Genomic DNA, 23112 nt, shown 5'->3' on the forward strand with positions numbered 1-23112 from the left:
AGTCATACAGGTTCTCCTTCTAGGAAACAACTAAAGTTATCAGTTTCTTGAGAATCTTTTCAGAGATATTCTATGCATATACAAGCAAACATTCATGGTCTTTCTTTTAATTTTTTTCTTATCCAAATGATAGCATACCATCCACATGTTCTGAATCTTGCTTTTGTCTTAACGATATATCTTGGCGGTCATACCAAATTATGCATTTTTAAACCTTTCATTGTGGAAATTTTCAAACATATACAAAGAAGAGAGAATAGTATAATGAGCCCCCATGAACCCATCACCCATTTCAGTAATAACGAACACTCTGTTATTATTGTCTTATTTATCCCTCGCATTTATTATTATTAATATTATTATTATTAAAACTTTGCTGGAGTATTTTAAAGCATATCCTAGACATCATATCATTTCACTTTTAAATATTTTGGCTCATATCTTTAAAAGATAAAGACTTAAATACAACCACAATAACATTATCACACTCAATAAAATGTATAATTTCTCAATATCATCTAATACCTAGTCTGTATTTAGTTTTCCCTTAGTAGCTCAAAAATGTTTTATTTTGCAGTTGTCAACCTTCAGATATATATTTTTTAAATTTAATTAATTAATTAATTAATTTATTTATTTATTTATTTGGCTGCCATTGGGTCTTCGTTGCTGCGCGCGGGCTTTCTCTAGTTGCAGCAAGCAGGGTCTACTCTTTGTTGTGGTGCTCAGGCTCCTCATTGTGGTGGCTTCTCTTGTTGTGGAGCATGGGCTCTAGATGCGTGGGCTTCATTAGTTGCAGCACGCAGGCTCAGTAGTTGTGGCTCACGGGCTCTAGAGCACAGGCTCAGTAGATGTGGCGCACGGGCTTAGTTGCTCCATGGCATGTGGGATCTTCCCAGACCAGGGCTCGAACCCGTGTCCCCTGCATTGGCAGATGGATTCTTAACCACTGTGCCACCAGGGAAGCCCCATCCTTCAGATATTTTTATTGACAATCTCGGAAGCTCTGCCACTCCCACTCCTTGTTTCCCTTAAGCTCTTTTTCCTATTTGACACTGTTGACTATTCCTCATAACTTTTAAAGCTATTCTGCATGTTCTTCTGTTCTAAATCCTTCTTTTTTATTTTTTCTTGGCTCCTCTACTTCCTCCTACCTGTACCCTTGAGGCCCAATGTTGAACTCTTCTCTTTTTCTCTAACTTTCCTTTTCAGGTAACTAATCTACATTACTGTTTCAACTATCACCTTTGCTTGAAACTAATATAATACTGTCAATCAACTATACATCAATTAAAAAATAAGCATCACCTTTGTTAATGACTAAAATCTTCATCTCTAGCTCAGGCCTCTCATCCAAACTCCAGTTCTCTATTTCTAACTGCCTACAGGACACTTCTGCATGAAAGCCCTATTGTAAACTCAAACTGAAAATATCTAAAATTGAGCTTACTATTTCCCCCATGCCAAGTAATTCTCTTCGTTTCCTCATTTCTGATCATGGATATTTCATTCTCCCTGTTCCTAAGCTTAACATCCTAGTTATTTCTAACCTGTGTTTCTCTTTCATTCCCCTTATTCAGTTAGTTACCAAATTCTGTTGATTCTTTCCTTGTAGTGACTCTAGCTTCTCTCCAGTCGCACTGTCATTCTCCAAAATCTAATCTCGGACCTTCATAGGTAACTTAGCTACCATTTAGCATTATGCTGGAAGTCTTGACCAATGCCATGAAATGAGAAATCAAAATAAGAGGTATAAATACTGGCAAGGCAAAGACAAAACTGTCAGGACTTTCCTGGTGGTGCAGTGGTTAAGACTCCACACTCCCAATGCAGGGGGCCCGGGGTCAATCCCTGGTCAGGGAACTAGATCCCACATGCATGCCACAACTAAGGAGCCTGCATGCTGCAACTAAGGAGCCCACCTGGCGCAACCAAATAAATAAATAAATAAATATTAAGAAAAAGACAAAACTGTCATTATTTCCAGTTGATATGAAAATCCAAGAGAGTCAACTTACAAGTTATTAAACAAAAAAGAAATATTTACATGCAAGATGGCCACTTATAAAATATATCTAAATCAATAACTTTCTATATAAGCAATAACTAAGTAGAAAATGAAATTTCATTCACAACAGTAACAAAAGCTATAAAATATATAAGAATATAGGCAATGTTCTCTTACATAGGAGAGGATGAAAAAAAAAGCACTAAGCATAAAAGAAAAATTTGATTGGACATCATCAAAATTAACTTCTGCTATTTCATTTAAGAAAATGAAAGGCAAGCCACAGAGTGGGAGAAAATATTCACAATACCTATGTCTGAGAACGGATTTGTATCCAGAATATATAAAGAGCTTTTACAACTCTAAATAAGAAAACAACCTAATAACAAAATGGGCAAAAGATTTGAACAGACACTACACCAGGAAAGATGTATCAATAGCAATTAAGTAAATGAAAAGCTTCTCAAATCATTGGGCATCAGGGAAACGCATGTGAAATACCACTATATATACCCACTAGAATTGCTAAATTAAAAAGGCAATACTAAGTGATGGTGAAGATGTGGAGCACCAGGACTCGCATACATTAGAATTTTAAATGGTACAACCACTTTGCTGTACTATTTGATAGTTTTTTTAAATGTTAAACATACAAAGTTTAACATACACCTACCCAATGACCCAACAATTCCACTCTTAGGTATCCCTCAAGAGAAATGAAAACATATGTCCACAAAAAGACTGATTGATGAAAGAAATTTTCAAATATTGAGGTACGGGGAAGTCATTCTGGCTTGAGTTAACTTGAATTTTATGCACACAGCCTGTTTGTGGCCTAACAAACATAGATTGTAACTCTGCCTTAATTATTAAAGAAAAGGACGCATTGACCAGAAGTAAAAAAATGTCCATGTTAAAAATAAAGATTAAATGCCTCCCTTCCTGAGATGCCAATACTGATACTCCTTCCATGATAAGGCTCCCTTCCCAGGTGCCAAGGCCAGTACTGACTCGCTATGCACATGCTGATTTGGTTTTTGGTTTGTTTTTGGAAAACCTTGAAAGAATGTATCCATGACTTGTTTGATGTTCTTTGCTCTGACCAGATATAAAATTGTGATGAAAACCATGCTTATCTGGAGCAGTTCCTCAGGGTTATCTGAGAGGCTGTCTTCTGGGCTACAGTCCTCAGTTTGGCTCAAGTAAAACTCTTTTCTCTTCCTATTATAGATTATTTATTATTTTCGTCAATAAGACTTATATACAATATTCATAGCAACTTTATCCATAATGGCCCCAAACTAGAAACAAATTGCTATATATCCTTGTGATTGAATGCTACTAAGCAATAAAAGGGAATGAACTACTGTTATGCCCCACAACACGAATAAATCTCAGAAATATTATGCTGAGAAAATAATTAGCAGCTCATGGTTTTTGAAAAATCAAAATACTTATACAAGTTAAGAAGGTAACTATCAAGCTATCATATACAATGTGATGAAAGAAATTTTCACATATTGAGGTATGAGGGAAGTCATTCTGGCTTATGCATGATTTAACTTGAATTTTATGCTAGATAAAACAACCTGCTTGTGGCCTATCAAACATACATTGTACACCTGCTGTAATTATTAAAGAAAACGGTACACTGACCAGAAATAATGTCCATATTAAAAATAAAGATTAAATGCCTCCCTTTTGGGATACCAGTGCTAGTACTCCTTCGATGATAAGACTCCCTTCCCAGGTGCCAGGGCCATAGAGACTCACTGTGTATGTACTGATCTGCTTTTTTTTGAAACTCTGAAGGAATGTATCCCTAACTTGTTTGATGTTCTTTGTTCTGACAAGATATAAAACTGTGCTGAAAACCATGCTTCTCTGGAGCAGTTGCTCAGTTATCTGAGATATCCTATTCAAAAAAAAAAAAAAAGGACACAAAAGAGTAAATGCTCTATGATTCCATTTATATGAAGTTCTAGAAAGGTATAATTAATCTTCAGTGACAGCAAGCAGAACAGTGGTCCTCTGGGGCTACGGGTGGTAAGGATTGACTGCAAAGGAGTACAAGGGAACTATTTGGGGGTGATGGAAATGTATGTCTTGATTGTGGTAGTAATTACGTGGTGCATACATTTGTCAGAAGTCATCAAGCTATAAACTTAAAATGAGCTTATTTAGTGGTATATAAATTATACCTCTATATATTTGATTTAAAAAGAAAAAATATAATTTGGCAATAAAAAGGGATGAAATACTGACACATGCTACATTGTGGATGAAACTCAAGAACATTACGCTAAGTGGAAGAAACCAAATACAAAAAGATGATATACTGTGTGATCCCATTCATGTGAAATGGTCAGGAAAGACAACTTTAGAGACAAGTAGATTAGTGGTTGTTGCCTGGGGGTTGGGAACAGGGAGTGACTGTAACTGGGCATGAAGGATCTTTTTGGGGTGATGGAAATGTTTTAAAATCAGACATGAAAAAAATAAAAAATTAAAATCAGATTGTGATGATAGTAGCACAACGTTGTAAATTTACTAAAAATCATTTAATTGTACACTTAAAGTGAATGAATTTATGGTATGTAAATTATATTTCAATAAAGCTGTTTTTAAAAGATAATTGACCATATGGTCCAGCAATCATGCTCCTTGGTGTCTATCCAAATGAGTTGAAAACTTATGTTTGCACAAAAAGCTGCACTTAGATGTTTATAGTGCTTTATTCATAATTGCCAAATCTTGGAAGCAACCAAGATGTCCTTCAGTGGGTAGATGGATAAACTGTGGTACATCCAGACAATGAAATATTATTCAGCACTAAAAAGAAATGAGTTATCAAGCCAGGAAAAGACATGGAGGAACCTCAAATGCACATTTCTAAGTGAAAGAAGCCAATCTGAAAAGGCTAAAGATTGATTACAACTATATAACATTCTAGAAAAGGCAAAACTAAGAGACAGTAAAAAGATCAGTGGCTGCCAGGGGTTAGGAGGGAGGGAGGGATGCATAGGCAGGCCACAGAGGATTTTTAGGGCAGTGAAACTATTCTGTATAATACTATAATGGTGAATACGTTTGTTAAAACTCGTAGAATGTACAACTTCAAGAATAAATCCTAAGGTAAGCTGTGGACTTTGGATGATAATGATGTGCCAATGTAGGTTTGTTGATTGTAACAGACGTATCATGGGAACTCTCTACCTTCCGCTCAATTTTGCTGTGACCCTGAAACTGCTCTAAATAATGCAGTATTAAAAAGTAACTATTTAGGGCTTCCCTGGTGGCGCAGTGGTTGAGAATCTGCCTGCCAATGCAGGGGACACGGGTTCGAGCCCTGGTCGGGGAAGATCCCACATGCCGCGGAGCAACGAAGCCTGTGTGCCACAACTACTGAGCCTGCTCTCTAGAGCCTGCGAGCCACAACTACTGAGCCCGCGTGCCACAACTACTGAAGCCGGGGCGCCTAGAGCCCGTGCTCCGCAACAAGAGAAGCCACCGCAATGAGAAGCCCGTGCACCGCAACGAAGAGTAGCACTGGCTCGCTGCAACTACAGAAAGCCCGAGCGCAGCAACGAAGACCCAACGCAGCCAAAAAAAATAAAATTAAAAAAAAGTAACTGTTTAAACAAAAATAATAACAATGTATCATGAGATAAAAGTAGAATGCATAATGAGCGGTCCAGGAAGAGAGAATGGAAGTATAATAATGTAAGGTTCTTATACTCTTTGTGAAGTGGTATAATAAACACTTAAAGGTAGACTGATAACTTATAGATGTACACCATCAACCTTTAAGCAACCACTAAAATAAAAAAACAAAGAGGTATAGCTAGGGACTTCCCTGGTGGTCCAGTGGTTAAGACTCCATGCTTCCAATGCAGGGGGCGTGAGCTTGATCCCTGGTTGGGGAACTAAGATCCCACATGCCGCTCAATGTGGCCAAAAAAACAAAAAGGGGGTATAGCCAATAAGCCAACAAAGGAGATAAAATGGAATAAAAATAATATTGATTAATCCAAAAGAAGGCGGAAAAAGAGAACAAAGAAGAGATGGGGCAAATAGAAAACAAATAGCAAGATGACAGACTCAAACCTAACAATCACAAATCAACAATCACGTTAAATGTAGATGGTCTAAACACCCCAGTTACAGGGTAAAGATGATCAGATTGGGTAAAAAAAGCAAGACCCAACCGTATGCTGCCTACAAAAAATACTCCTTAAATACAAAGACACAAATAGGTTAAAAGTAAAAGTATGTAAAAAAAAAGAGGTACCATGATAACACTAGTCAAAAGAAAGCTGGAGGGGCTATATTAATATTGGACAAAGTAGATTTCAGAGCAAAGATACCATGAATAAAGAAGGTAATTTCATAATGATAGAGGGGTCAATTAATGAAGAGGACATAACAATTCTAAACACTTGTGCATCTAATATAAGACCTATAAAATACGTGAATCATGGACTTCCCTGGTGGTCCAGTGGTTATGACTCTGCGTTCCCACTGCAGGGGGTGCAGGTTCGATCCCTGGTCCGGGAACTAAGATCCCACATGCTGCGTGGCACGGCCAAAAAAAAAAAAAAAAAATCCATGAATCAAAAACTGATAAACTTGTAAAGAGAAATAGACAAATCCACAATTCAAGTCAGAGATTTCAATACTCTTAATAACTGATAGAACAAGTAGGCATAAAATGAGCAAGGATATAGTAGAAGTAAATAACACTATCAACCAAATTGACCTGGTTGACATTTATAGAACAGTCCACCCAATAGCAGCAAAATACACATTCTTTTCAAGTGTACATGGAATATTTACCAGGATAGGCTATATTCTAGGCCACAAAACAAGTCTCAATGAATTTGAAAGGATTCAAGTCACACAAAATATGAATAATGGAATTTAAATTACCTATCAATAACAGAAACATCTCTGGAAAATCCTCAAATATTTGAAAACTAAATAATCCACTTCTAGACAACACATGGGACAAAGAAGAAATCAAAAAAGAAATTAGAACATATTTTGAACTGAATAAAAATGAAACCACACCATATAATTCATGACATTCTGCTGAAACAATAGTTACAGGGTAATTTTTAAGCACTAAACACCTATATCAGAACAGAAGGAAGTCTCAAAACAATAACTTCAGCTTTCACTTCAGTAAAAAGAAGAGCAAATAAAACTCAAAGAACAAAAATAATGAAGATCAAAGTGGAAATCAGTGAGATAGAAAACAAACAATAGAGGAAAATCAACAAAACCATATTCTTGTACACCAGTGTTCATTGCAGCATTATTCACAATAGTCAAAAGTTGGAAACAATCCAAATGTCCATCAATAGATGAATAGTAGCTAGGAAAGTCGAATTCATGGAGACAGAAAGTAGATTAGAGGTTGGTTTTCAGGGGCTGTGGGAAGAGGGGAATGAGCAGCTATTGCTTAGTGGGTACAGATTTTCTATTCGGGGTGATGAAAAAGTTTCAGCAATAGACAAGGGTGATGGTTCCACAACATTGCGAATGTACTTAACGCCACTGGACTGTACACTTAAAAATGGTTGAAATGGCAAATTTTGTTATATATATTTACCACTATTTTAAAAAATTAATAATGTAATATATCAAAAACTATTGAATTGTACAATTTAAGTGAGTGAATTGTATGGTATGTGAATTTATATCTCAATAAAGCTGTTAAAAAAAAGAGTGCATACTGTATGATTTCATTTATATAAAACTCTAGAAAATGCAAACTAATATATGGTGACAGCTACCTTAACTCACTACCACATTTTCTTTTATCGCCTCCGTTTTTACTAACACTTTTTCAGTTCCCTGACTGCCTCTTTATGTTAATACTTGTCTTGAGGAGAAAACAGCGGTCTGGGGAGGAGGAGGCGGCCTCACTTTGTCACGGGAAATGTGAAGCTCGGGGACCTCCGAACCGAGGAACTGGGACCCCAGAGATCCTTGATTACCCAAAGGTGTAGTTTAGAAGCCAGTGACTTGCAGAGCACGCGGCGGGCGCTAGAACTCCATTTCCCAGGAGGTCGCGGGGCACCGGGTGGGGACGGCGTCCGACGACGGGGGCGGGACTCGGTAGCTGCCCGGATGTGGCGCCGAGCCCGCCGAGCCTGCCCAGCCCAGCGAGAGACGCCTGGGAGGCTCTGCCAGCTGCGGTTCGACAGCGCGGGAGGACGACTACTTTGCCGGGTAATCCTTATGGAGAACCACCCCCCAGGCGGCCCCCTCATCCGCTCTTTTCTCCTCGAGTCTCCCCATCCCCGGGACGGTTACCTTAGTATATGAGCCACTCCTTGGATGGAAGGGATTTGAGAGTGGGATGAGTTGTATGTATAGCGGGGAAGATCGAGCCAGCTCTTCCTATTTGTGAATCCGACGTGAGGCACCTCTCTGTCCCAGGCTCACGAGTCCATCTGAAGTCCCACAACCAAGGACCCTCGGTGGAAAGGATGTGAGGGAAGGGCCGAGCGGGCTTGCGGTGGCTATTGATGGGTCACTAGAATTGCCTCTCTGGTTAAGTTTCCAAGCGCAGGATAGCCTCCCCTGGCTCCGGGTTGGGGAGAGTTCACATGGCTTCCTTCGCCCTGGGGTGTCTTTGACTGGACTTGAACCAAAAAGTCAGTCTTCAATGTGAAAAAGCTTCCCGGATTTAGTAGATAACTAAGTTGCAGAAAGTAGTAAATAAAAATGAGGGTCTTCTGCTGAATTGTTTTAGTTTCAGAAAGTTAGAGTGATTTCAAGTGGGTTTGACTTTTGGAAAGGGTGAGACTTGGGGGGAGAATGTGCTAGAAATAGTAATACTCTGAGCTGCATTCTTGTCTTTACTGCTACTGGGTCTTTTTTTAAAATTTATTTATTTTTGGCTGCGTTGGGTCTTCGTTGCTGCGCACGGGCTTTCTCTAGTTGCGGGAGCGGGGGCTACTCTTCGTTGGGGTGCGCGGGCTTCTCACTGCAGTGGCTTCTCTTGTTGCGGAGCACGGGCTCTAGGCGCCCCGGCACACCGGCTTAGTTGCTCCGCAGCATGTGGGATCTTCCCAGACCAGGGCTGGAACCCGTGCCCCTGCATTGGCAGGCGGATTCTTAACCACTGTGCCACCAGGGAAGTCCAGTTATGGGGTCTTTTATGTTGTGCCTCTAACCTAGGAGAAAAGTGACTGCTGGGAAATGTACACGTGAAGAAGGATGCTTTGTCAGATGAGAATGGAAGATTTAGAAGAAACTGTAATTCCAAGGTTAAAAGTGAATGCCTTCTGAGGTGTTGGTCTCTGCAGCTCCAGGCCTCTTCCAATTTCCAATCCTAGAGACATATTTAATGATCTCTGAGCTGAGGTGATGTCTACTTTACAGTGCTACTATGAAGCTTAAATAAGATATGTGAAAGTATTTTACACAATGCCTGTAACAGGCTCTCAGTTTTTAATTTCCCCTTGTTTCCTCATAGCAACTTATTTTTCTCTGGACCATGCTTTACTGTGTATTATTGTTTACCTTCTTATAGAAGTCCTGCCTTTACCCTAAGACTATAAACTTCTATCATCGTTCTTTTTTTTTTAACCCTTTTTTGAGTCCCGCCTAGCAGTGCATTGTGCATAGTAGTGCCTGGGAGAGTGTGTGGATAGCGGTGGTGATGAGGGGAAAGCTGTGGGTGATCTGTAACCGGACAGCATTGTGCTGGATGCTGGAGCTGAACGAAACAACCTTTTCTCATATTGGTGATAAACAGAATATTTGCCTCTCTCTTGTAACTCCTAGCCTTCTCTCAGAGTTCCCAGCCCTTTAAAAACTATTATTTTTATTTTTAGTATTTTTAACCATTTTAAAGTGTACAGTACAGTAAGTATATGCACATTTTTGTGCAACAGATCTTTAGAATTTTTTTATTTTGAAAACCTGAAAGTCTATACCCCTTAAACAACTACCCATTTCCCCCTCCCCCAGCCCCTGGCAACTACCATTCTACTTTCTGTTTCTATGAATTTGACTATTCTAGATACCTCATATAAGTGGAATCATGCAATATTTGGCTTTTTGTGACTGGCTTATTTCACTTAGCATAATGTCTTCAAGGTTCATCCATGTTGTAGTGTATGAAAAGATTTCCTTTTTCTTTTTAAGGCTGAATTATATATATATATATATATTTTTTTTTTCTTCTTTATCCATTATCCATCGATGGACATTTAGGTTGCTTCCACCTCTTGGCTACTGTGAATAATGATGCAATGAACATGGGTGTGCGATTATCTCTTTGAGATCCTGTCTTCAATTCTCTTGGATTATATTTTTTAGTCTTATTTTTAAACTTGTTAAATATGGAGAATTTCAAATATACACACAAGCAGAGAAAATCGTATAATGAATATGTGGGCTGAATGAATGAGTCAACTGTACAAAGCAGCCCCCTCCCACTTTTGCTGAACCTTCCCTTTCTTTGAGAGTTTGCTATAGGTGAGGGTGTTTTGGTTTTGTTCAGACCTGGGATGTTCTAGGTGCATTTCATCATGTAGGCCTGGTATTTATTATATATACTAGGAGCACTGGTAGACGTAAACAAGTAGAAAAGAGTGTAGATGGCTCTTCCTAGTTATAGAGGTGAGGAGCTGAACTTGGGATGCAAAACGGTCTTTGTGCCTAAGAGTTTTGCTCTAGTTCAGCAACCCCCTCAGATGCACTATTGTCCTGAAAGCAGTCACTTTGAGCAGAGACACTGGATGATACGTAGAGGCGGCTGGGAAGATGAGTTGTACAGGCAGTGATTGCTATCAGAGGCAAAAGAAATGAATCCAAACTGGAAAAGTCAAGGAAGGCTATTCTCATGGAGTGTGGTGGTGACTTTGCCCTGTTTCCATTGACCTTGTGTGTTTGATCCTCATGCATATTCCTAGATGGAAAAAGACAGCTATGGTCAGTGAGTCTTCTGGGATGATTGCCTACTAGAGCTGAATCAGGCTCTGGACTTTTAGCTGTGGGACCTGTGCCAAGGAAAGGAAGGCTTCTAGGTGGAATGCCTCACTGGGCAGAGCTGGCTGTGTGAGGAGAGAGCTACCCCTAGCGGGCCTGTGCGAAGCATGCTGAGAAGGCCAACTTTTTTTTCCCTTGACCCAAAATGAGCTGTTTTGTTTTGTCTGGTTTTTGTCTATGATATGGACCTAATGTAGACCTTAGCTAATAAGACAGCAGGATGGGGGAATGTGTCTATTCCCCCACATTCCCAAGGTGAGAAACTAATTGATTCTCAAATCTTTTTCCATAATCAAATACATATGATAATGTGTCCCCTTTCCTCCATGTTCGGACACTTGAAGTTAATGCTGTGAGGATCGGGTCTGAAATGAGGGTACTAGTTAAGAAGCTAAAGGAAATGGAGTGCTGTGGAGGCACTGACACAGTAGGGCATTGACAGAATATTAATAAGGGGGTACAGACATGGGAGCTCATAGTAAACGTGCTCCTTGGAGATCATCTGTGTTGTACCATTAACTCGCAAATACTTGATTCCTGAAGAAATGGACGAGAATATAGTGGTGTTATGACCTGTAGTTTTACTCAGATAAGGTCGGAAGGGGTGAGACCCCCTGGTTTGTCTAGCATGTACTCACATTATAGAACTTTTGCCTTCCCCGGCAGATTAGTAATTTCTGTGAAGTCATAGTAGCTTCTAACACTTAATGAGTACTTCCTATGTGGCAGGCACTAATAAGTACAGCACATGCATTCTTTCATGTAAGCTTCAGGTTAAAAACTTGCCCGAGTTCACAAAGCTTAGGAAAAGAGAGGACTGGTTTTCGACTCCAGGAGGTCTGACTTCAGAGTCTGGACTCTTAGCCGCTTCTCTGTATGGCTGAGTCTGACTGGCCTACCTTCCTCTCCAGTATTATGACGTCACTGTTGCTCAGGAACAGAGTGTCCTTTGCTGAGTCTATAGCCACAGACCCAAAGTAAGAGACGTGTTTCCTTTCGTTTCAACCTTGGGAACCTTCTTTCTATGCCAATTTTTTTTTGTTTTTTAATTAGTTAACATTTATTTAGCATCTGCTATATTTTAGAACCTTTGATACTGTATACGCAGACCTTATGACGATACTGCAACATAAATACCTATCTTGTTGGGCTCACGGTCCTTTTTGAGAGTCTGATGACAGCTTTGGATCTTCTTTCCAGAAAAATTTCCTTATGCACATAATATTGCACACAGCTGCAGAGGTGGCTTCTGGAATCTACTGAAGCTTATCCTCTAGCAGTCCATGGACTCCGTGGTAAGAATTCCTGCCCTCTGCAACCTTTCGCAGCTGACTCTTCCATAGTGTTAAGAGGCCAGGCAAGTGGCGGTGGCGGTGGGGGGGGTCTCACCTCCTTTCTTTCTCCTCAGAGAGAAATGTTTATACGGCTTAGGCTCCCGAACTTAACCAGATGTCTGTGAACATTCTTTCTTTCTCTCTTGTCCGTAGGACTCCAAGGGAAGAATGCAGACGATTAAATGTGTGGTTGTGGGAGATGGGGCTGTAGGTAAGACCTGCCTCCTCATCAGTTACACGACAAACGCCTTTCCCGAGGAGTATATCCCTACTGTCTTTGACAACTATAGTGCCCAGACATCTGTGGACGGCCAGATCGTCAGCCTGAACCTGTGGGACACAGCCGGCCAAGAGGAGTATGACCGACTGAGAACACTCTCCTACCCCCAGACCAATATCTTCGTCATTTGTTTCTCCATTGGCAACCCATCTTCTTATGCCAATGTGAGGCATAAGTGGTACCCAGAGGTCTCCCATCATTGCCCCAATGTACCTGTTTTGCTGGTAGGCACCAAGAGGGACCTGCGAAGTGACATTGAGACAGTGAAGAAGCTGAAGGAACAGAGCCTAGTGCCCACAACTCCTCAGCAAGGCACTTCCCTGGCTAAGCAGGTGGGGGCTGTGAAGTATCTGGAATGTTCAGCCCTGATGCAGGATGGGGTCCATGAGGTATTTTCAGAAGCTGTCCGGGCTGTGCTTTACCCTGCCACAAAGAAGAACAGCAAGAAGTGTGTCCTCTTATAGCTTTTGGGGTGCTGCTTGGGAACTGCACCTAAGGAGAATAAGGGGGAATTCCTTTGACAGCATTTAACAATGCCAGCGTGAGCCACTTATCTCTTCCCCTGGAAACCCTAGACTCCAGGTTATTCAGCTTTTGGAGGAACAAAGAGAGGCTAGTTTGCACTTGGCTGCTTTGAAGTTTGGTCTGAACCTTTTGGAGGAAGTTTGAGAGAGTGAGAGTGTGTGTGTCTCTCCTGTCGAAGTGGTAAGAGGAGATGCCACCAAGCGCTGTTCTTTTCTGTCCTGGCCAGGCCACGACTAAGCAGAGCAGCCTAGCACTGTTGTTTGTAGGCTTTTGCTTGGCTGTTTGAAATCTAATTTCAGCGTTCCTGGCTGTATTTACCGTTGAGCAAGTGCCTCCCAGAAGGACAAGGTTCTCCAAGTTTTCAAATCATTGCCTTAAGCTTTCTGATATACTAATGTTTGGAAACCATCTTATGTGTGATTCCTGGGTGTTCCCAATGTTGACATGCTCTTTCCATTCTTGAGAGGAGATATTTTTGCAATAATGGTTAAGCAGCATTCCTAGAGTTCTGTGAGATGGTAATAGATGTTTCTTAAAAGGGTTCTGTGGTCAAATAAGGCAGGAACCAGTGATTTAAATAATGCCGAATAGTTTCTTCTACTGCAGGAAGTTATAACTTTTAATAAGTATGCAGTATTTCCGAAACTTATTTCACTGAACTTTTGTTTTTTGGTCCCATGCAACACACCTATTAACATCTCTGGGAACACAGTTTCAGAGATGCTGGATTACAAGGCACTGGGAATTCCTATGGCGGAGAGTGTGAAAAAAGCATAATGTGGTCCTGTTCTTTGTGCTGTTTCCCTCTTCATGCCTTTGAGAGGAATGTTTACCAGCCATGGCCTTGTTATTGGTTCCTCTTCCATCCTCAGGAGGTGGGTTTGGCACTTAGTCACGATAGTATATTGGCTGTGGGATCTGATGTTCAGATCTGCTCTCGGATTCTGCTAGCACAATAGGCACGGTGATGTGTAATGAACAGTCCCTCTGAAGAGCTGTGTCTCTGAGGCTTCTGTGTGGCTCTTTTTTCTCTCATCATCCTTCCGCTTGAAGGAAAGACCACTGAAGATTAACCCCCTAAATAAAACCAATGAAATGACCAACGAAATAAAATGTCCTGCCAGTCACTGTCAGGGGGTTCTGTGATTGCCTCTGATACTTCTCTTCTGCTGTCATTCCTCTGAGTCACTGTAAAGACTACCTTGCTCTCTTCCTGTTCCTCCCTCCTCTGTGTATCTCCCTGTGTGTGTGTTCAGCCCTGTGTGCCTTTTGAGGTTGCTCCAAGAGGGCTGGGGTACGTTGGGTTTCCAGGCCGCAGGGCTGTCGTCGCCCTGGTGGCGGTGTTGCTGGAGTTGCTCGGTGGGCCTGCTGCTCCTTCTCCCTAGTTGTATTTTTGACCTTCCTCATTTGATATGGAAGGAAACCTTAACTCCTCTGCCTGGCAAATAGTGGTTGACAACTCCACCGTGCACATATCCTCTCACCCTGCCAGAAGAGCATGGGATTTTTGAGAGTTTGGGAAATGGAGCTAAAAGGAACACATACCTCCCCTTGGGGTGGGTGGAGTGCCTGAGCTTCGCTCTCCCCTTGGGGTGGGTGGAGTGCCTGAGCTTCGCTCTGTGATCATCTTGCTGTTGCCCTTTGACGGGATATGATCAGAGTAACCTCAGGCTAACTGAACCTCCTGGAGAGGGTTGCCAGATAAAATACCATAATTTTTTAGTATAAGTGTGTTCCATGCAATATTTGGGACACACTTACACTAAAAAATTATTTGCTGTTTATCTGAAATTCAAATTTAATGGGGCATCCTGTATTTTTATTTGCTAAATCTGGCAACCCTACTCTTGGAGAACCTGGAACCTGGAGGTCAAATATCAAGTATTGATAGAAGATAAAAGGTTATGTAGGGACTTCCCTGGTGGTCCAGTGGGTAAGACTCTGCGCTGCTGATGCAGGGGGCCCAGGTTTGGTCCCTGGTCGGGGAACTAGATCCCACCTGGCGCAACTAAGAAGCCCACCTGCCTCAACTAAGACCCGGCGCAGCCAAAATAAATAAATAAATAAATATTTTCTAAAAATGGTTATGTAAATTCTCTATTCTTCCTCCTTTTCTTCTGGTTGCCTTTTCCCTCACGGTGGACTAGTGTTTTGTTTTCTTTTTCCTTCATGACTGTACCCTCCACTCCACATAGTACTTCATTGGTGTATATTTCTACACTGCTGATTGTCTAAAGCTGTGGAGGATCCAGGATGAATACTGTTGTCCAGCGCTTGCCTTCTGTCTCAGGTCCAATGTACTGTATCTATTTTCCAGTGTGTGACTCAGGGCCTCCTGAGGGTGGCAGGGATTCTGTATGAGAAGTGAGTCAACTAGAAGAGGGTGAGGGTGGACCTCCTCAACTAAGGCCCAGTAGCACTTTGGAAAGTGAGGCTGCTGTTACAGTAACGTGGCCACCGTAGAAGTCAACTGGCTTCTGGGCACTGTGCCCACTGCCCTTGGGTAGAGTCACTGGGTTTTCCCAAAGGCAGCCAAATGAAAGTGTATTCCAGTCTCAGGATGTTCTGATTGATGCCACCTTGGGTGCTCACAGGACTTCATGGTTCAAAGGGGTTAGAAACATGGCTGTCACCTGGGTCTCTGAGAACTTTCTATTTAGCTACTGAAATCTTTTAAGTTGGATTTTAATTTAATAGTGCCTCCTGCTCTCCCTTTGCCTGGCAAATTCCCAAATGTAAGCCTGGGTTTGGTTTGGGCAAATTTGTGTCCTCTAATAAATGGAGGTGTGATCCACAAGTCTGAGAGAGTGGTTTTGTATTGGTCTGATTTAATAGTCTTAAGTATACACTGACATCTTGGTTTTTATACTTGAAAGGAATTTGTATGAAGACTAACATGCTAATATCACTTTTAAATTATTCATAAGGAATGGTAATAAACTTTTCTGATTTTACTGGGTCCATTGCTTTCTAAAAATCAAAGCAATTCCTCACCACCACCCCTTTGCTTTGAGTGGTTTCTGAATGCTTTTCAGCTTGCAAAGGATGAAATAACTATAATTGTCATATTGCACATGGCATCTATGTGTAGCTGTGCTTATTTCTCTACATCAGATAATCAGGGTAAGGAACTGTCTGCCCTGCTAACATTGATTGTCTAGTTCCTGCCCACCCCCTACCTATTCATCCCCAGGATTTAGCTTCATTTCCTGGTTTTCAATAATGACAGACCAGTTAGTTCCCTGTTGGTGATTTTCCTCACTTATTACACTACATTCAGTAAACAATTATCAAGCTCCTACTGTGTTACAGGCTTGACTGTGCTAGGGGCTGGGTTGTGAAGATAAGATATATCATTCAATATTTTTTGCCTCTTCCAGTTATCTCAGAAAAATCTCCTTCCCATTTGTTATAAAAATGAACTAGGGAATTCCCTGGTGGTCCAGTGGTTAGGACTCTGTGCCTTCACTGCTGAGGGAGTGGGTTCGATCTCCTCCCCCCCAAAAAAAACCACAAGGAACCCCCCCCAATCCTGGCTGGCAACTAAATAGCGCTGGTACACTAGTAAGTGCACGAGTAAAGAAGTGCAAAACCATGTTTTTTGTTTTTTTAAAAACAGCTTTATTGAGGTATAATTTACATACTGTACAATTCACCCATTTCAAGTACAATTTAATGATTTTTAGTAAATTTACTGAGTCATGCAACCATCACCAAAATTAAGTTTGAGAACACTTCCATCACCCCAAAGAGATCCCTCATGCAGTTAATCCCCGTTCCCACCCCCAGCCCTAGGCAACCACTAATCTTTGTCTTTTCTGAACATTTCATATAAACAGAATCAAACAATACATGGGTATATAACGAAAAAGAAGAGATAAGAACATACTCATTTGCATATATTTGCAAAAAGAAACACAGGAAATACAAATAGCGAATCATGCTGTACACCTGAAACTAATATGTTAATGTCAATTACACCTCAATTGAAAAAAATAATAAACACAGGAAGGATAAACCAGAAATTAATGAAAATGGTTACAGGGAGTGGGTGACAATGGGGCAGAGAGCATAGGCATGGGAGCAAGACTTCTCTGGAAATAGCTTTTTATATAGTTTTGACTTTGAACCATGTAAAAGTTTACATTTTTTAAAAATAAAAATTTTATAAAATTTTTATCCTTTCTATTAAAAAGGACAATAAAAGCAAATCCTAAAGTTGAATACAAACGGAAACAACTCCACAGAGGAAAAAAAAGATCCACGTAATTTTTAATAGGATATAGTCTAAGGACAGAAAACTGCAAAGAACTTCTGAACTTTACTTAGGTTAATTGTCGGTAGTGGTATTGGTCTTGTAATTCTGAAAAGAGTAATATATTGGTGTTAGGAACCAGAGTTTTCATTGTAAGAGAAGCAAGATACAAATATGAAATGGGGAACGGCGAGGGAAAACCCTGTGGTATTAGATTTGAATCGAAGGTATTAATATAAACTCATTCATTTAAAATTTTTTCTCTCCACTGAAAGGGCCTACAAGCAATGATGACCCAGTTTTTTTTTTTTTTTAATTTATTTATTTATTTGGCTGTGGCGGGTCTCAGTTGCGGCACGCGGGATCTTCGTTGCGGCGTGCGGGATCTTCAGCTGCAGCACGCGAACTCTTAGTTGCCGCATGTGGATCGAACCTGGGCCCCCTGCATTGGGAGGGCGGAGTCTTAACCGCTGGACCACCAGGGAAGTCCCGATGCCCCACTTTCTAAACACCATTCCCCACTAAAAGGAACCAGGGCTCCTTGGAGAAATGGCTTATATCAGATCCAGGACAGGGAATGCACAGAGTGAGACTGGAACATCTTGTGCCAAAAAGCAAGGAAGTGCTCAAAGACTAATTGGGGTCATGTCAAAAGGATACAGGAGCCAGAGTGAAGTGGTAACTATTGGACAAATTTGTAACAGTTTGAGGATCAAAAAGGATAATGATGCTGTTAGATTGTAACACATTAAAATAAAAATACAAGAAAGGAGGTAAGAAAAGGGAAAGTTCTTTACTGAGTAAGTCCAGTTAATAAATATAGAAGGAATTAAGAATTAGAAAAATCACCCTTTTGCACTCTTCCAATATAATTGATTCAGGCAAGGATCATCGACGGATGCTAAAACCTTTGGGTGCAAGGGCGATAGGGAACAGAATATTCACAGAATTTCAAAGTACCACCCCATAGGTTATTTACTAATACAAAAGGAAAAATGTGCCATTGCGATGGAGAGATCTGGTGGACACCACTTTTTTGAAGTGATCAAATTTAGCATCACCAACATTGGAACAACCTGACATTGTGCCTTCTGATGACCGGTAAGATATTTAACCGGAATCACTTTGAAGAAAAGATTAGACGAATTCAGCATATAGAATATTTTCAAGACAACCTCCCTGGATTCTTCCAAATACGTAGTGTCATGCAACACAAAGAAATATGCTGGTGGATTCTGGATTAAGAGACTAAAGGGAGATAAACAAATACAATGCATGAACCTTGAGTGGATCCCGGATTGAAATGTAAAACGCTCCAATTAGGACAATTGAGGAAATTTAAATACGGACTGTATGTTAAATGAGATTGAATTAATGTTAAGTTTTAAAGATGTGCTAATGGTATTGTTGTTGTGTAGAAAAAAGTCTATTTTTAGGGGTGAAGAATCACGATATCTGTAACCCACTTTTAAATGGTTCAGGAAAAAAAACCTAGCAAAATGTTAAAATTGTGGGGGCTTCCCTGGTGGCGCAGTGGTTGAGAATCTGCCTGCCAATGCAGGGGACACGGGTTCGAGCCCTGGTCCGGGAAGATCCCGCATGCCACGGAGCAACTGGGCCCGTGAGCCACAATTACTGAGCCTGCGCGTCTGGAGCCCGTGCTCCGCAACGAGAGGCCGCCATAGTGAGAGGCCCGCTCGCCGCAACTAGAGAAAGCCCCCGCACAGAAACGAAGACCCAACACAGCCATAAATAAATAAATAAATAACTTAAAAAAAATTGCAGTTATCTTTAAAAAAAAATGTTAAAATTGTGAATCTAGGTGAAGGGTCGCCTGTTCGTTTTACTTATCTTTTACTTTCACATTTCCCCCCCAAAAAAGGGGGGGAAGAAATCCATTTCTACGGGTAAATGTCAATTCAAAACAACTAACTGCAAAGGTACCTTTGGCACACTGCCAGTTTCTCTTTCGAACGAAACAGTACAGGAGGAGACAACACAGACAAGAAAAACCGGTTCTAATCTTTACTTCCGTGTCCTGTGGCGTGGTTACGTGCGGTTACCAGGACGTAGATCACGTGACCTAGGAAGCGCTGCCCCCCAGTGCACTGAGACAGCTCCTGCTTCGATAAGTGGAAGGGGGCGGGACCGAACATTTTCTTTGACTAACCGCTTTTCACAGATCCAGCCTCCTGATCGCGTATAGTCCAATCAAAAGCCTCTAGTAAGGTAGTGACACCAATTCTCCTTTCTCGTAGGACTGGCGGCCTTTCCGGTTCTTTTTTTCTTTATTCCGCATCCGGTAGGGGCTGGTCACTGAACTCTGTGAGTCACTTCTGGGCGACATGGATTTTTATTTCCGGTCTGTGGGGCGAGGCTGGGATTTGCTGTCCCCCGTAGCGGCTGCCGGCGCCGACGCCGCCATCATGTCAGACACGGACAGCGATGAAGATTCCGCTGGAGGCGGCCCATTTTCTTTAACCGGTTTCCTTTTCGGCAACATCAATGGAGCCGGGCAGCTGGAGGGGGAAAGCGTCTTGGATGATGTGAGGGGGTGGGCGTGGGGACAGGGCTGGGGGTGGATCGGCTAAGGAAAAGGTGGAGTGAGGAGAGTTGAGTGGTCTTAGGAACCGGAAAAAGAGGGCGATGCGGCCCTCCCTCAGTGAGAGGGCGCACTTAACGTACGCGAAGAGGACCAGAGAAGCAGTTGCCATGCTAGTAGATCGTGCAGTAACGGAGAGCGAGGGGGCTCAGTTTGGGCGAGGGTGGAGACAAGAGAGGAGAACAGTAGGCAAGCTCTGGGACGTCAGCGGCGCTGATATGGGTGGCATTGGAGCTAGTTAGATGGAAAAATAGCTTAACCTAGTGAGAGTGCTTTCAAACCTTTGCTACGAGAACCTTGGAGATTCTTGAAACTGCGTTTGTGCCATCGCTGACTAGAGGTGGCTCTAGAGCGAGAGAACAGGACCTGCACCAAATCACGTGGTTCAGGTCCCAGTTCTTAGAACAGCCAATGTTCAAACCATCCGGGGCAGACCCCTTCTGGTCCCAGTGCACTTCTTACATAGTTTTCCCACCGTTCACTGACATTCATGAAATTGTTTCTTGTGCCTGACACTCACCTATCTTAAGTTCGTCTCCTCAAGGAGAAAATACTGACCAATATTCCTCATTCCCTGCAACACACAATAAAGACAGCAGTAAAGTTCTTGCCTTGCTTTCTCTGATCGGAATGACCTCAGTTTCCTTAGCCTTTATTCAGGCAACTGCTGTTCCATTTATTCAGTCTTGGTGGGGGTTCCTTGAATAATCTTTCCTTACATTAGTTTAAAGGATGGTGATGAAATTGGACATGATGTGTTAATAAAGATCTGATCAATGTGGAGTTTAGTGGAAGATGTACTTTACAGTTCTCAGATATGATGCTGCTTTTAGCACGCTGCCGAGTCGTTTTTCAGATGGATTTATAGCTTTGTCGTGGATCTGGGAAATAAGCCTTGTGGTGTGGGAAACTTAGGTTTAGGTATTGTCTTTGATTCTGGTGCTGTCCCTTTTTCAGGAGTGTAAGAAGCACTTGGCAGGCTTGGGGGCTTTGGGTCTGGGCAGCCTGATCACTGAACTCACAGCAAATGAAGAATTGATTGGGACTGACGGTGCCCTGGTAAATGATGAAGGTGAAGTCTGGGTCATGGGGAGTAAGGTGGGGGAGGAGGCTAGCCACTTACTGTACATGTACTTTTCCATGGGAATTATCTGAGGGAGTGAAAGTTTCTTGCTCTTTGTTTAGATCTACCCCCCCCCTTTTATTTATAGGATGGATCAGGAGTACAGAAGATGCTGTGGACTATTCAGACATTAATGAGGTAGCAGAAGATGAAAGCCGAAGATACCAGCAAACAATGGGGACCTTGCAGCCCCTTTGCCATGCAGGTGATTCTTTGGTGCCATCAGTAAGAGCACTCCAGTACATTTTCTTGCTGTGTAGTCCAGTTTGTTTCTATCCAAGCTTTCTGTCATTGTTTCTGCTCTTTATGTCTTTGCTTCTCTCCCTTTGTCAGCTCAGTTCCAAGTAGCTGCTGTCCTCTTTTGTGTTCTGGGGCAGCGTTACTATACTCAGGCTTTTATTCCTCATACTGGTTAGTCCCAAATTCTTGGTGAATGCCAAATAAGGATGATAATTCTTTTCTCCTTATCATCTGGTATTTGAGTACCTATGGGGTTCACAGTACTGTTTTAGATGCTATTTAAACTCAGTCTTTGCCCTCAAGGAATTGGTAGTTCAAGAAAGATTAAGTATGCAATGTTGTATATAAATGAGCACATGTATTTATCGGCTCAACTTCTGTTAATCACTCACTACCTGGGCGACACAGTGCGCTTAATGCTTGCTCACAACATAGGTTTTCCTCCCTGGTATAAGGTGCTACATTATAGAATCAAAATGTCAGAGTTTGAAGGGGTTTTAGTGGTTATTTATTCTTTACCTCATCATAGATATGGAAACCTGGAACTTCAGAAAACTTTAATAAAATGTGGAACTTTATCAAAAGTTCTGTAGTTAGCTAGTGGCAGACCTTCTAATTCAGCATTTCAGTTTATTAGGCATTGAGCACCTGTTATGTCCTATAAACTGTGATAGTAAAGTACAAAGATAATAAAATCCATTTTCTGATTTTTGAGGAGCTCGGCTCTGTGGTCTGGAACCTAGACTTGCTGATCCTAGTTCATTCTTTCCACTGCCCTATACTACCTTTCACTGTTTGGGACTTTTGTGTGAAGTTGTTCACTGTTTATTCATTATCCACCTCTTTGAATTAGATTTCAGGCTGCTGAGAAGTATAGATAAAACCTTGGTAAAGAGCTGAACTTAGTTTCTTCAGAGCCAGTTAATAGATTTGGGTGCTTCTTATATAAAGAGAATTAACTGCACCACATACACAAGAAGTAACCTAGAAAAATAGAAGATACAGGCCTTACTTTCAGGGATATTGTTATCATTTGGGGAAGGTGAGATAAATGAATGCAAAACATAATTATTAATAAGACATAAACTAGTTGCCAGCTCATATTTCTGTATAGAGTGTTATAATTAATTTTGAAGGGCTGCCAGACTAGCTAAGTCAAATAGCATAACTATTTGTTTGAGCACCCTGACATAGGCTGAGGGGGAGGTGGTAGCAGCTCTGATTTTTCAGGGCATGTTGTAATTTTCAGTTTTGGATTTGTTGTCTTGGCTAGGGATGGTAAGGAAGAGGATAGGTGAGCGGTTCTTAGTTGGATTGTGTGAGCTGACCTCCTGGAAAAGGAGGATGCTGTATTTGATAGAGTCTCAGTACTGTGGGAAGCTCATTTCCAAGTTCTCTTGTCCTCTGAGGGTACCTTCATCTATGCCCTTAGCTTCCTCCTTCCCTGGCATTGGCCCCTTCACATGGCTTGATTGATAAGGGTGTTTCTTTGGAATAATTAGAAGTAGATGGAGGTCATTAGAAGAGGCTTCATGGAGGTGAATTTTGAGCAAAATTTTGAAAGATAAGGTTTGATGAAGAGGACGCAGCAGGGTATTGTGGTTTGGAAACATGGCTTGCATAAAGGTTTGGAGATAGAAATAAGCAAGTAGTGTGCGGGGAACTGGCCAGCAGGTTTTCTTGGAAGGAGTGGAAAACAAACACCAAATAGTAAGAACCAACCATAGAGCAATTTG

General features: G+C 41.4%; 2 protein-coding genes across 15 annotated transcripts in view; both read left to right on the forward strand.

Moving 5' to 3' along the window:
• Window positions 1–8143: 8143 nt before the first annotated feature.
• On the forward strand, window positions 8144–15943 carry LOC133081613 (rho-related GTP-binding protein RhoG-like). The gene is made up of 2 exons (XM_061177879.1): window positions 8144–8245; window positions 12505–15943. Exons 1-2 carry the CDS (start codon window positions 8144–8146, stop codon window positions 13093–13095), a joined length of 693 nt encoding a protein of 230 aa, XP_061033862.1. The 3' UTR covers window positions 13096–15943.
• Window positions 15944–19783: 3840 nt separating this feature from the next.
• TAF1 (TATA-box binding protein associated factor 1) overlaps window positions 19784–23112 on the forward strand; it is an 82343-nt gene continuing 79014 nt past the window's right edge. For 12 of the 14 annotated variants that reach the window (XM_061179325.1, XM_061179324.1, XM_061179326.1 and 9 more), the window contains exons 1-3: window positions 19787–19957; window positions 20971–21085; window positions 21225–21341. In XM_061179325.1, coding sequence (XP_061035308.1) covers window positions 19838–19957; window positions 20971–21085; window positions 21225–21341 — 352 coding nt within the window. In that variant the 5' untranslated portion in view covers window positions 19787–19837. Of the gene's footprint in view, window positions 19958–20970; window positions 21086–21224; window positions 21342–23112 lie in introns of all 14 variants that reach the window. The other 2 variants (XM_061179339.1, XM_061179331.1) reach the window with 1 other exon arrangement.

Source organism: Eubalaena glacialis, chromosome X (genome assembly GCF_028564815.1).
Source record: "Eubalaena glacialis isolate mEubGla1 chromosome X, mEubGla1.1.hap2.+ XY, whole genome shotgun sequence".
Lineage (NCBI taxonomy): Eukaryota > Metazoa > Chordata > Mammalia > Artiodactyla > Balaenidae > Eubalaena > Eubalaena glacialis.

Excerpts from the sequence above, each read along its gene's own strand:
- LOC133081613 (XM_061177879.1), top strand. The coding sequence starts at position 8,144 with ATGTGGCGCCGAGCCCGCCGAGCCTGCCCAGCCCAGCGAGAGACGCCT. Across the intron at positions 8,246-12,504 it reads GAGGACGACTACTTTGCCGG|GACTCCAAGGGAAGAATGCA; the intron begins GTAATCCTTATG and ends TCTTGTCCGTAG.